Raw genomic sequence first — 14,098 nt, forward strand, 5'->3', positions numbered from 1 at the left:
ATTCATTGTATCACGTTCGTCACAGCTGTCCTTTACGCAAATTCAGCTTTTACTCTCTTACCTTAAAAGCATGGCCCTGTTTTTAAAGTTTTATTTCAGCACCAAGTACACACATACATACATATTTTGGTCATTTGGATTGAATTGAATTCTCCACATTAAAATGAGATATTATATTTGACGAGGCATTACAGTACTTGATAACCAAGTACACGCTTGGAGAATGCTGCCTGGTATTTGTTAATTAACCCTTCTTAAAAGGGCATGCATTTCATCTTCCCATATTCATAATAACCTTACTGATTCATAAATGATTTGGCTAGCTACAGGATTTCATGTTTATCCTTCAGACGACACTGGAAATATTCAGGCATAAGGACATGGCTGAAAGTTTATGTTGGCTTCTAAGCAAGACTCAAGGACATTATAAGACTTTTCAAAGCTTTCCTTCAGAGCTACATGGAAATTTGCTCGGGTCTTTTAAACAAGTCAATCCAGGAGGTCTAGAGAACCTTGAAAAGTGTGAGGTAAAGAGGACTCAATAACAGTTGTATGATGAGGGGTTGCCACCATAATTTGTCAGTTACACAGTAATATTTTCTTTTTGGTACAGTACTTCACAGGACTTAGACTGGCACCATACCTTAGACAGTAAAAAAATGTTTAATCATTTGCAGATGATAAAATTGAGGCATGGATAAGAGACAAAGCTAAATTAGGTCAAAACTGAGATTAGATTATTTGCCTACCTTGCTATTAAGTCAAAGATAATGTAGTCATTGAACTCAGAAGGATCTCTGATCCAGGTTACGGGCAAGGGATTGAATAGGTCATGGAAAGGGAACCTGGAGAGGGGCCAGGAGATGGAGCTTATGCTCTGAAGGGACGATTTCATTTTGTACAGTGTTCTTCTACATTCCAGATTACAGAGACAATATAAACAGGCTGTTAAAATGATCACATAGTATAGAAATGTAAGGTCAATTTAGTTTGATCTTTGCTAATGTATTTATTAATAACTGTTTTATTTTGGAATGATTTTCGAGGTTCAGAGAAGTTGCAAAGATAACACAGAGAGTTTCCAGAGATCCCTCACCCACTTTCTCCCATTGTACCTTTGTCAAGACTAAGAAACTAACATTGGTGCTTTACTATTAAGCAGACTTCAGATTTTTTTTTTAATATTTGAGATTTCACTAGTTTTTTTTTTTTTAAAGATTTTATTTGAGAGAGAGAGAGAAAGAGCATGAGTGGGAGGGGCAGTGGGAGAGGGAGAGAGAGAATCTCAAGCAGACTCCATGCTGAGTAAGTGTGGAGCCTGATTCAGGGCTTGGATTCCAGGACCCTGAGATCATGACCTGAGCCAAAACCAAGAGCCAGAGGCTTAACTGACTGCACCACCTAGGTGCCCTGTGAGATTTCACTAGTTTTTCTCCTAATGTCCTTCTTCTTGTTCCAGGACTTTTGTCAAGGGCACAATAATTGACATGTCTCTTTACTCTCCTCTGGCCTGGGCAGTTTTTTAGACTTTCCTTGTTTCCCCATGACCTTGACAGTCTTGAAGAGCACTAGCCACATATTCTGTGGAATGTTCCCCATCCCCTAACACAGTCAGGCTTTTTGCATCTGTACTTTGTTATCTTTGCAGTTCAGTGAACACATGTTACCATTAACAGTAAGAAGAACTTTTCTCTTTATAGGCTGTCACCTCATTTCCATTCATTGCTGGAGATTACATTATAAAATAATTCTTTTTTTAAATTTATTTTTGATTTATTTTTTATTTTTTGAGAGCGAGAATGAGAGAGTACGTGAGCAGGGTGGGGAGGGGCAGAAGGAGAGGGAAAGAGAGAATCTTAAGCAGGCTCCATGCCCAGCAGGGCTCCATCTCACGACCCTGAGATCGTGACCTGAGTGGAAATCAAGAGTTGGACGCTTAACCAGCTGAACCACCCAGGCACCCCATAAAGTAATTCTTAAAAGTAAATCTGCTTTCCCCAAAGAATCATTGTTGTGATTAGGAGTTATGTTTTTGACCAAAGATTTAACTTAAAATACATTACAGATTGACTGATTACCTTGAAAACAGAACTTTGTAATGATTTGAATGAAGAAAATCAAATTCCAAGTCATAGAATTTTAGGTCCTAAAAGGTATGTTGAGAGAGAGTCTAGCCTGGTTGTTTCCAAACCAAGTTGAAGATCACACTCACCTCTGGAGCTCCTACAATGCAGATCCCAGGGCCCTAGATCCACGGATTTGGAATCTGGTGGACGTGTGAGTCAGGTGGAACAGGAAAAAGGGTTGAGAATTCCCAAATAAAATACTTGACAGAGCTAGGTTTGAGGATTTGGGAAAGCCAGCTTGGTGTTTCTTTTGGGGGTGGAGGTGGGGAAGGGGTTGTTATTCACATTCCTCCACCTGGAGTTTTAAAAGGGGAACAGTGTCTCCTGATTCCTCCCTAAGGTATGTACAGAAGAAAAGTGTGAAAGGGGGCGGTCCAGGTGCTTGATTTAGAGTGTGGGGACTGTTTGTGGGTTTATACTTACCAGCTTCAAAACTTTTTGCACCTCCTTCAGTTGCCTGAGGAAAATGGTGTAGAGAAGTGAGAGATTAGTACTGATTAGTACTGAATGGGATAGAGAAATGCTGAGCCTCAAAAAACGAAAAACCACTGGGAAATTGTAATTTTGCACTTTTATGGGAGGCATTGGCTGGAGAATTTCAGATATTCTATTTTCTGAAAAGGAATTTATTCTAAAATTTGTGATGTATTATGTTTTTTTTAGGGGGTAGATCTGCTTCCTTATTACTCTTTTCTCATACCAACATCAATATCAATCTATTTTTCCTGAGTGGGAGGCATCTTCATAGAAGATTTTATGTAATGAATAATAGGGAAAAGTGCCCAAACATTTTCTAGAAAGATTTTAATTGTCTATATGAAAAATTTCCGTATTCATTATACTAAACATGATATCTAATCCAGAGTAATTGGGTCTCCCTCAAAACAGGAGGTAGGTTGTGCTTAATCTTTTATAAATTAACGAATATAAAACTAGAATTAAGTCTTCTAATTAAAGATATAGTAACAAATCATTTTAACTCTTGTCTAAAGTGTTTTTCCATTTGTCTCCCCCTGGATAATAATGAGAACTAACTATGGTAAAATTTCATAAATAAAAAATCAGATTTCAATGAAAGTTAATACCAGTTGAAGAGAATGTTTTAGGGGACCAATATAATGGTTTCCTGTTGACAAGAAGTGTCAAGCGGCCAAGGATATTTCAGAGCCATTGACTTTTTTTTTTTTTAATCCAGCAATGGATGCAATATCTCTTTGATAGCTTTTGGTTCTATAGGTTTGTACTGCTTCAGTTTAAAGCCATGGTAGGCTTGCTTTTGGCTTTATACAAACAGGAGAAAATAACTAAAAGAAATAAATTAATATCTCCTTTCTCATTTATGTTCCATGTATGTTCTACACTGGTTTTAGTTAAAATTAGGTTTGAAATTAAAAATTATAGTGATGTTTTCCAATTTCTCTGTGTCCTTCCTTCCTTAATCCGGATAATGGCCTGGTTCTTTAGTAAAAGTAAGTAAGGGGTCCAAATCGGCATTTTTGTTGGAAAAAAATTATAGAAAATTCAAGGGTTAGGCAACATCAATTTTGCTGAAATAATTGGGAAATTCCAAAAATATACTACTATAGTTAAATACATTACTTATTGTTAAAGGGCTCCATACTAATTCAAAAGAGAAGTGTTTTGTATTCTACATAGCCAAACTAATGTCATTTATTTTCAACTCTGGCACAGATTCTGTGGCTTAATGCAAATCACTTAACCTTTCTTTGCTTTTGAGTCTTCCAGCAAGTTGGAATATAATGTTGATAATCATCAACCTAACTCATAGAATTACTCTACAGGATATCCAAGAACGTCAAATTACCTTAAAATGGTTGTACAAATAATAAATAATTGTGTCCTCCCCCCAAATCACTTATTTATTAATTTGCACATTATTACCTTTGCTTCCCTGAAGAATAAAGTTTGTGCAATGGCTAATTTACATAATTTTCTATTTAAATGCATGTAATTAATGGTAGTAAAATTAGAAAATAATTAATGCTAATAATTTAGAGAACTCCAGTTTTCTTAAATCTTTTTTTCTCTGTAATGTAGTTTACACATAATAATCTTTCCATTAGTCCATTAATAATGTAATTATTCTAAATAGTTTTATGACTTTATAGAGGTCCTTTCTTTGAAGGTTTATTGGGCTTCTATTTGAAGTCATGCCCACTCTCTTGTGTAATTGCCTTCAGTGGTGCGTTTTCACCAAAGATGGAAATGCTTCCATTTTCTCACTGTCTAGTCTGCTTGACTGAAGCAGAGTTACTCCTGGGAATTTCTCCAGTATCCCTGAAGCAGTGCTTTCATGAGGTACCTCCCTTCAACACTTCAGTGGAATTCACACTTCAAGTATGCCCATCATGGACATTTGAACCCTCTGACACTCACAAGCTCACCTGCAGTCACAGGTTTGGGCCCCCACCCACAAAAACAGAGCCAGGTCTGCCCACCCAGGAGATGCTGGGGATGTTGCTTCTCCACCTATTTCTTGTCGAGCACCTTTTTGTACATAGAAGCACTTTCATAGAATTCATCCGTAGTTCAGTTGAAGTTGCAAGTAGTGCATGTACATGGCTCAAACCTAACCAATTGGGACATGCACTGCAGGTAGTTTTAAATCCCTAAACCAAAGTCCCACCATTACTTTCTCACAGATCTCCAGATTTCTTGCTACCTTGTGTGTGGCACTTTCTCAACCAACCGTTCTCCTTGAACCTAGCCAAGCCCATTCCTACTTAGATGGTTTAGTAGTGTAGTGGAAGAGGAAGAAAAAAAAAATCAGGGCTAGAAAAGAAATTACAGGGTGGAGATTGACTTTGATCAGTGGTTTTCAAACTCTGTTCCACAGAAGGGTAAGTTGGACTGACCAACGGGAGTGAGGGGGCTTCCAACTACTAGCCAAATATTGATTTTGAATTTGGGGTATCCTTGATTTGGGGCTTTTGAAAGCTTTCCTTGTCATCTTCAGTATTTTTGTTTTGTCAAAATGTATTGATTTAATCCATTGATAGGCTAGGTAGAGCTAGAGGTGATGGGAAATGAAGTGTGTGTGTGTGTGTGTGTGTGTGTGTGTAAGGTGTGCTGTAATAGCTTCTAATGTAGAATAGATAGGCCCACATTAGTTGTACCTGAGAAGTTAAAAGAAAATTCATATCCCCCTCCCAAATGCCCATGAAATTGCATTTTGACTTCTGTATTAAAGATGTTTGTTTTCCCACCTTTAACTCTAGAACTTATTTTTTCTGTGGTTTATAAATTAATCTTTTTACTTCCATGATCAAAACCAGTATAAATACATTGTATGAAATACTGTAAGAATAAACAAGCATATAAAATACTCCATGAGACTACACAAGGATAAGTAGCGCTGTTACATAATGGCAAACAAGAATATAATTATTGGGATGAATTATTAAGTAACTTCCTTGAATTGAATTAGAATTGATTTTGTTATTTCCTTAACAATATATTTAAAATGGAGCTGAAAATCTAAAAAAATTACTCGACGTCATTAACATTCCTATAGATTAAGAGTTTAAATAGTATTTAGCCTTTATAGCTTTCTACTTTAGATCGTTGTATTTGGAGCATAATATTTGCTTGCCTGAAATGATTCAGATCAATGGTTTACAACTCTGTTTCTTGGAGGTTTCTTAGAAATGCCTTAGGGGCCAGCATGTGGGGCAAAAGAAACAAAGCAGACGGGATTCCTGGCTCCCTTGTTTCAACCCAGGCAACCTCACATTTATCTCTTTTGTACATCAAGAGTTCTGCTTAGGATTTCAATTAAAAGGAATTCCATTGCTGAAGAGAAACAAAAAAAACTGAAAACTCCTGGCTTGGATCTAGCCCTACTCTGTAGTGAGGGGCTGACTCCTAGAATTTCTTCCACACAGAATCTCAACTGTACATTTTTGCAAATGAATTTTAATATCAAAATTTGAAACTAAATGAGTATGAATGTTAATAAATATGTGTATTTTATGTGAATCTTTCTAAGTATCTGCACTTTTGCATGTATTCATTCAAAAATTATTTATTGCATGCTTACTGTTGGGGAGACTGAACAAAAATAAGGGGTTCTTACTGGTAAGGCACTTTAACATTATGTGATGAGAAATACAACAATCAGCAGTGTACGAAACCATACTAAATGGTAACCTAATGGGGAGGCAGTGCTTAGAGAGTGAGGAGGCTAGAACAAATGGTACTTGAGGTATTTTTTAATTAAAACAAATAATAAGTTAAAAATGTTTAATTAACATTCTTTGTGGGATAGTTTTAAATTATAAGAGTAACCGTGTCCATTGTAACAAATTTTAAGTTGAGTTTGCAAGGACAAATGGGAGCTGGTTGGGTACAAGAGATGGTCGTGGCTGTGGTGGTGGTGCTCCATGTAGGGACCAGATATATTGATGGTCTTCTGGGCCAAACTTAATTTGCAGGTAGGCATAAGGAAGTAATGAAATGTGCGTTGTTTGAATGACATAATCGGAGTTGTGTCTTAGAAGATCATCTGACAGCAATGTGCACAGTGGATTATAAGGGAGCAAGAATGGGACTAAGGAAACAATTCAGCTCAGTTGCAAAGTTGCAAGTAAGAAAGGGTGATGGCTTCAACCAACAGAGGTGGGAAGAAGAGGACAGATTCAAAGAGAGAATGAGGAGAATTGTCAAGAGTTCCCAAGATCGGGATGGGGGAAGGGAAGGAGGGAGGGGTCGATGATGACTTCTGCATCTTGACTATACAGTTGGGTGGATGGCCCGTGTCATTCCCTGGGCAGGGATAGAAGAGCATAGCTTTGGCATAATGAGTGAAGATGGGTATGTGTGTTGTTCTGTGAGAGTATGTGAGCATGTATGTATGTTCTAGACCTGGATCTGAAAGTGTGTGGGTTCTAAGCACAAGTCCTGGAGTCCCTGGGTTCATATCCTTATCTGCCATTAGCTATGTAGCCTTGGACCTCTAAGCCTGTTTCCTCAGCTGTGAGTTGAGAAAAATAATACCTACCTCATAGGGTTGTTGTGAGGTAGAACATAGCATTTAATAGGAGCTTTATGAATGTTATCAAATACTATTATTTATCTTCTTCAGACCTTAGGTTTCTCATGCATAAACTCATGGGGGTAGGCTGGGTTAGATGATTTCTGGGGATCTTTTTAGCTATAAAAGTTTTCATTCTAGTATGTCTGCTGTCTGTTTGCATGTGTATAAACAAACAGTTTTACTCAAAAATGCCAATCATTTCTAGGAACTTGCAACATCAGACTCAGATTCCCCAACAGCAGACTACAGGTAAGTACTAAAAGTAGTAAGTTGATATTAACGTATGAAGCTAACAGATTAAAAGATTATTATAGGACCATGTAATTTATGAAGCTTTAGCTTCATCAAGTAAGGCAAACCAGTTGTGTCATTCCTTAATCAGAGTTAGAACCTTAGAATAATAGCTTAGATTATTGCATAGATTGCCATCGGAGTGATAAACACAGGGTAAATGATCTTAGAGCAAAAGCATCCATGGAGGTCCTGTCTAATTAAGGAAGACTGAATATAATCCCCTTCCTTCAGTGAAGCTCCCTATTCTTCCCCTTGGTATGAAAGATTCTTAGCTTGGATGCATCCAGGATTTGTCTCAGTAAGTGAGCAGCTTGAAACTGACTCTTACAAAAGGAAACCATTGTGACTAATCACTGAGGCTTCAGGGGGATAAATGAGAAATGGTTGGCCTGGTTTTAATGCCACTTTAAAAAGCTGTTATAACATGACCAGTGACAACAAGATGGCGGACGATTCTCCCTTGACTATTCTATTTCCCTAAGACTTGCTTTCTTTAAGTTTATTTCTTTCAAGTGTCCCTAAAAAATTTCCACAGCCAATTATTTCATTCATCTCGGTACCAAGTAGATAACTTATTCATGATTGTCTTCTAATTAGTGGTTGATTCCTAGTTCTAATTGCCAGGCAACCAGTAATGCCTTTTGTGGCTCTCTTGGAAAAGCAAGAGAAGTTTTAAAAATGTAAGTTGGATGTGGAATTCTGAGTATGAATAGTGGTATTGTAGTAGGGAAGCTATTAAGTAAGTCTCTTAAAAACTTTAAGCACATATAGAAATTTATTGGATGTTTTTATTCAGAAATTATTTTCTCTATTACTGCTTTCGGGAATTTAAGGAGATTTTCGTTTGACAACTTTTCAAAGATTTGAGGCAAGTATAATAAAGTTGTTCATCAGATTTTAATTATGAGATAGTGTTTATCAGAATTTTCTCCCACAGTTTTGATCACTTGTTTTAATTAAATGCTAACATGTTTCAACAAGGGTGTTCAATATATTGATGTGGTGGTGCTACTGTGTAAGCATTCAGGAGATTGATGAAGGAATCAACTTTGTTATAAATACCTGTTACCTAAAGAGCAAAGACAAAAACAAATCCCTATTAACACTAATTGCCTGGCTTTTTTTAAACAAGAAAACATTTAAAGGAATATTCCTACATTTCCCTCATTAAATTCATAAACTTCTAACTCTTCTAAGATGCCTTTCCTCTGATTCTTAATTATTTCATGCAAGGGGTGAGTAGAAGGGAGACAGTTTCTAGTTAAACAGTAAGTAACTTATTTGTGTGTTTTAAAAATCCAGATTTTACTTATTCTCCCATTAGAGGAAATAAGGGAGCCTGAATAGATGATGTTAGAGAGACATACTTGATAGCAGTATAGATTTTCAGCAAGTAGACTTGTTAATGTGCTAGTTTTTAGTAATAGGCAGCATTTCCAACTACAAGGACAATTTATGCGGAGCAAATGGGATAAGAGCCAAAGAATTTCCCTAGGGGAATTTTAGGCTGTTCAACCCAATTTTCTAGATTATTTTTCAAAAACAGATTTTGGGGAGGCATTTTGCTTGAGTCAAGGAAGCTTTGATCTCCTTTTTAGTTAATACGATAGCCTATTACCTCCTTGTTTTCTTATATTTTTCTGTGATTTGGAGCACGTTATTGACTAGAGTGCACTAACTCCTCTTGGTTGTTTTCTTCTTGTCGTTGTTTTCGCTGAGTCCCCAAAGTATCTAAGTGCTAAAGGGAGAGAGACCGCCCTAGCATTTTTTACAATTATGGTAGATTGTTGTGTTTCTGCCTCTGAGAAATGTACAACCAAATAGAGTTATGCCTCCCAGAGAGAAGAACTGAATGGGCAGGTTAATTTCCTTATTCCCATTCCGTTTGTTTGAATGAAAAAAATAGTTTGTTTCTCAGTTTCCAAGTTATTCTGCTCTATATGCACATCCATGGATTTAGGGCTCTTTATGTATTTTCCGGGGTACAACAGCTTTTCTGTCGCTCCTTCCTGGTCGCCCCGGTACCACAAAGAGGCAACCACATTTAAAATAATTTGCTTTTTTCAAGTACCTCAAAGCACTATGCAAGGTCACAGTTTTCTTTATGAAGGTAATTTAAGCACAGGGCTTGTCTCTTGGATACCAAGTAATTTTATCTGTAGCTACTTGAATGGAATTTTTCGGGAAGAGTATATTTTGAAGTTTGTTTTATTTAGTTGGTTTTTTTTTTTTAAATGATCACCCAAAGTTTAAGAAATGAACTAGCTGCTGGTGTTGTAATCCTGGACTTAAGCACTCGCTGGGATAATAGAGCAGTTACAGGCTGACATTAGCACTACCTTTTTGGACGAGGCCCAAGCCATTAGGTTCGATGCCCCTTCAGGTTTTCTCATTTTCTTTGCCCTTCCAGCCCACACAATATTTTCTAAAAAGCTGCGATTAACAGGTACAGTCATACATCCCGCAGTCAACCCCATTCTTTTTGTTTATTGTGGGAGGAAGTTTCAGACCATACCTTCTGAGAAGTACAAACCATTACGTCTTTGGCCCAAGGACTGATTTAGAATTTTTTCCTTTTTTTTAATGCAGAGAAATAATGTCAACATGATTATTTTAAATTGCATTGAGAAGATAGAAAATTACTTCTTGTCATACTTTGTTTTGCTCAAAATCTAAAAAGTGTCCTTGCCCTAACTCATGCCCATGTTCGTTCTTCCACACTCCAGGTAAATGGTATCCCTGAAGAAAGGAAACTGACTGAAGCAATGAATTTGTAATCAGACAGCATAGCAGTTGTATCTCATTTCTTCTCTTTTCCACTAATGCATGAGCTTTTCTGGCATATGGTATGCATGTCGACAGTATTAAGTCTGTAGCAAATAACACAATATAACTTTCATTTTACTAAAGTATTTTTTTTTGTACTTAAAGCATTTTTGACAATTTGTAAAACACTGATGACTTTATATTTGTTACAAATAAAAAGGGACCTTTAAAATAAATATTATTAATGAAGCTTAATGTCGGGTGAAATTTATTTCAGAAAATATTTGATTGCCTTCTACATGGTAGGAATCTTCTGTTGCTAGGAACAGGTCCATGTGGTCATTCTTTATTCAGTAAGATTTTATTAAGCACGTTCTATAGATACAGAAAAATATCTATGCTCTGTGTTCCACGTGAGCAACCCATTTAAATAATGCTATTATCCTTATGGCATGTCTCAATCTGTTCTTTTATATACTACTTCTTGGAGTGTTTTAAGGTAGACCTGGTTTTAAGAATTATGGATCTGATGATACCTTGTTTATGAAGGATGGCCCTGGGCTGCATAATTACCTGTTTCCATTATCAGATACTTGTTTTTAGAAGCAAGCCGGGAGCTATTACTCAAAAAGAGAATAGTTACCCACTGTTAGTGACATGAATTAGCTCCAAACCCCTGAGTTCCCCTGTAATAACACTACTTTCAAGGCTTTCCTCCTACCATGGTGATCTGCTTCATGCATCTTGGATACTATTGGTTAAAATGTGGTTATCAGTCCAGCTCTCAGGGCTACTTTTTTTTTATATAGACTAGACCAGCTAGAAAACCTTCTCCTACTCTGCTCTGAGCAGATTTCTGTGTTACTTGTTAATTAGTCAAAGGACACACAAATGCTATGTAAATCTGATTCCAAAATCTAAAAAGATTGCCTGTTAGCATTGTTTGCAACAATGTGTCTTTCACTTAGGGGGAATATTCTATCATGTCCTTGGCATTGGAACCCCCCCTCCCGCTAGCCCCCCAATGCCAAGGACATGATAACTTAACAAAGGGTGTAGGTTCTTTGATTTCTTAAAGATTTATCTTATATTTTTATTCCTTCCCAAGACAAATAGAGGGTTGCCACTTGCTATTCTTCAGGACTTACCAGCTTTAGGTTGTATATATATTGGGTCAGGTTCAAGTCCTAGGAGGAAAGGTTGCCATGACTCCAGATGACTAGATTGTGACAAGGTGGCAGAGAACGAACAAACTATTGCTCCTTCCAGTGAAATCAAGCAGGAACTTGGAAGTTCAAGTAAACAGGAACAATAATATGTGATCCACAAATAAGGAACTAGAGATCAAGGGTTAGGAACTTTATTCATCTCTTCTAGGAAAGAGGCCACTGTAGAGGTTGGAAAATGCAGTTGGAGTTAGCACTGATTTTTGCACTGACCATATTAAGGAATTGAATAGGATAAAAATTATTGGTCAGCATCTCACAAATTGGCGATAATTGCCTTAATCTCTGCAATTCTCTCTGAAAAAGTGGTCTTGCCTCTGACTTAATATTTTAATGGGGACTAGTGATGTTGAACATTTTTTCATGTGTCTGTTAGCCATTTGCATGTCATCTTTGGAGAAGTGTTCATGTCTTCTACCCATTTCTTGATTGGATTATTTGTTTTTTGGGTGTTGAGTTTGATAAGGTCTTTATAGATCTTGGATACCAGCCCTTTATCTGATACATCATTTGCAAATATCTTCTCCCATTCCGTGCGTTGTCTCTTAGTTTTGTTGACTGTTTCCTTTGCTGTGCAGAAGCTTTTTATCTTGATGGAATCCCAATAGTTCATTTTTGCTTTTGTTTCCCTAACCTTTGGAGATGTGTCTAGCAAGAAGTTGCTGTAGCCAAAGTCAAAGAGATTGCTGCCTGTGTTCTCCTCTAGGATTTTGATGGATTCCTGTCTTACATTTAGGTCTTTCAACCATTTTGAGTCTATTTTTGTGTGTGGTGTAAGGAAATGGTCCAGTTTCATTCTTCTACATGTGGCTGTGCAATTTTTCCAACACCATTTTTTGAAGAGACTGTCTTTTTTCCATTGGACATTCTTTCCTGCCTCATCGAAGATTAGTTGACCATAGAGCTGAGGGTCCATTTCTGAATTCTCTATTCTATTCTGTTGATCTATGTGTCTGTTTTTATGCCAAGACAGTACCATACTATCTTGATGATGACAGCTTTGTAATAGAGCTTGAAGTCTGGCATTGTGATGCCATCACCTTTGGTTTTCTTTTTCAATATTCCTTTGGCTATTCGGGATTTTTCTGGTTTCATACAAATTTTAGGATTATTTTTCCAGCTCTGTGAAAAGAGTTGATGGTATTTTTATAGGGATTGCATTGAATGTGTAGATTGCTCTATAGCATAGACTTTTTAACAATATTTGTTCTTCTAATCCATGAGCATGGCGTTTTTCCATTTCTTTGCAACTTCCTCAATTTCTTTCATGAGGGTTCTATAATTTTCTGAGTACAGATCCTTTGCCTCTTTGGTTAGGTTTATTCCTAGGTATCTTATGGCTTTTTTTAAAAATTTTTTTTAAAGATTTTATTTATTTATTTGACAGAGAGACACAGCGAGAGAGGGAACACAAGTAGGGGGAGTGGGAGAGGGAGAAGCAGGCTTCCCGCGGAGCAGGGAGCCTGATGCGGGGCTCGATCCCAAGACCCTGAGATCGTGACCTGAGCCAAAGGCAGACGCTTAACGACTGAGCCACCCAGGCGCCCCATTTTGATGCTATTGTAAATGGGATCAGCTCCTTAATTTCTCTTTCTTCTGTCTCGTTGTTGGTGTATAGAAATGCAACTGATTTCTGTGCATTGATTTTGTATCCTGCCACTTTACTGAATTCCTGCATGAGTTCTAGCAATTTTGGGGTGGAGTCTTTTGGATTTTCCACAGAGTATCATGTCATCTGCAGAGAATGAGAGTTTGACTTCTTCTTTGCCAATTTGGATGACTTTTATTTCTTTTTGTTGTCTGATTGCTGTGGCTAGGACTTCTAGTACTATGTTGAACAACAGTGGTGATAGTGGACATCCCTGCCGTGTTCCTGACCTTAGGGGTAAAGCTCTCAGTTCTTCCCCATTGAGAATGATATTCGCTATGGGCTTTTCATAAATGGCTTTAATGATATTGAGGTATGTTCCCTCTATCCCTACACCGTGAAGAGTTTTAATCAAGAAAGGATACTGTACTTTGTCAAATGCTTTTTCTGCATCTATTGAGAGGGTCATATGGTTCTTGTCCTTTCTTTTATTAATGTAGTGTATCACATTGATTTGTGGATGTTGAACCACCCTTGCATCCCAGGAACAAATCCCACTTAGTCTTGGTGAATAACCCTTTTAATGTATTGTTGGATCCTATTGGCTAGTATCTTGGTGAGAATTTTGGCATCCATGTCCATCAGGGATATTGGTCTGTAATTCTTTTTGGTGGGGTCTTTGTCTGGTTTGGGGATCAAGGTAATGCTGGCCTCATAGAAAGAATTTGTAAGTTTTCCTTGCATTTCTATTTTTTGAAACAGCTTCAGAAGAATAGGTATTCATTCTTCTTTAAATGTTGGGTATAAATCCCCCTGGGAAGCCATCCTGCCCTGGGCTCTTGTTTGTTGGGAGATTTTAGGTTACTACTTCAGTTTCCTTGCTGGTTATGCGTCTGTTCAGGTTTTCTATTTCTTCCTGGTTCAGTTTTGGTAGTTTATATGTTTTTGGGAATGCATCCATTTCTTTCAGATTGCCTAATTTCTTGGCATATAGTTGTTCATAATATGTTCTTATAATTGTTTGTATTTCTTCGGTATTGGT

At 37.2% G+C, this 14,098-nt stretch overlaps 1 protein-coding gene across 5 annotated transcripts in view; it reads left to right on the forward strand.

Annotated features, from left to right (window-relative positions):
- The window catches only part of SGCE (sarcoglycan epsilon), a 67,889-nt gene extending 57,392 nt beyond the window's left edge, over window positions 1–10,497 (forward strand). For all 5 annotated transcript variants that reach the window (XM_045864682.2, XM_054505290.2, XM_064575256.1 and 2 more), the window contains 2 exons: window positions 7,388–7,431; window positions 10,203–10,497. In XM_045864682.2, the coding sequence (XP_045720638.1) occupies window positions 7,388–7,431; window positions 10,203–10,219 (61 nt within the window). In that variant the 3' untranslated portion in view covers window positions 10,220–10,497. The remainder of the gene's footprint in view (window positions 1–7,387; window positions 7,432–10,202) is intronic.
- The last annotated feature ends 3,601 nt before the right edge of the window (window positions 10,498–14,098 follow it).

This window comes from Mirounga angustirostris, unplaced genomic scaffold (assembly GCF_029215605.1).
Source record: "Mirounga angustirostris isolate CCGP_5_RB_7025 unplaced genomic scaffold, mMirAng1.0.hap1 SCAF_12, whole genome shotgun sequence".
Classification (NCBI taxonomy): Eukaryota; Metazoa; Chordata; class Mammalia; order Carnivora; family Phocidae; genus Mirounga; species Mirounga angustirostris.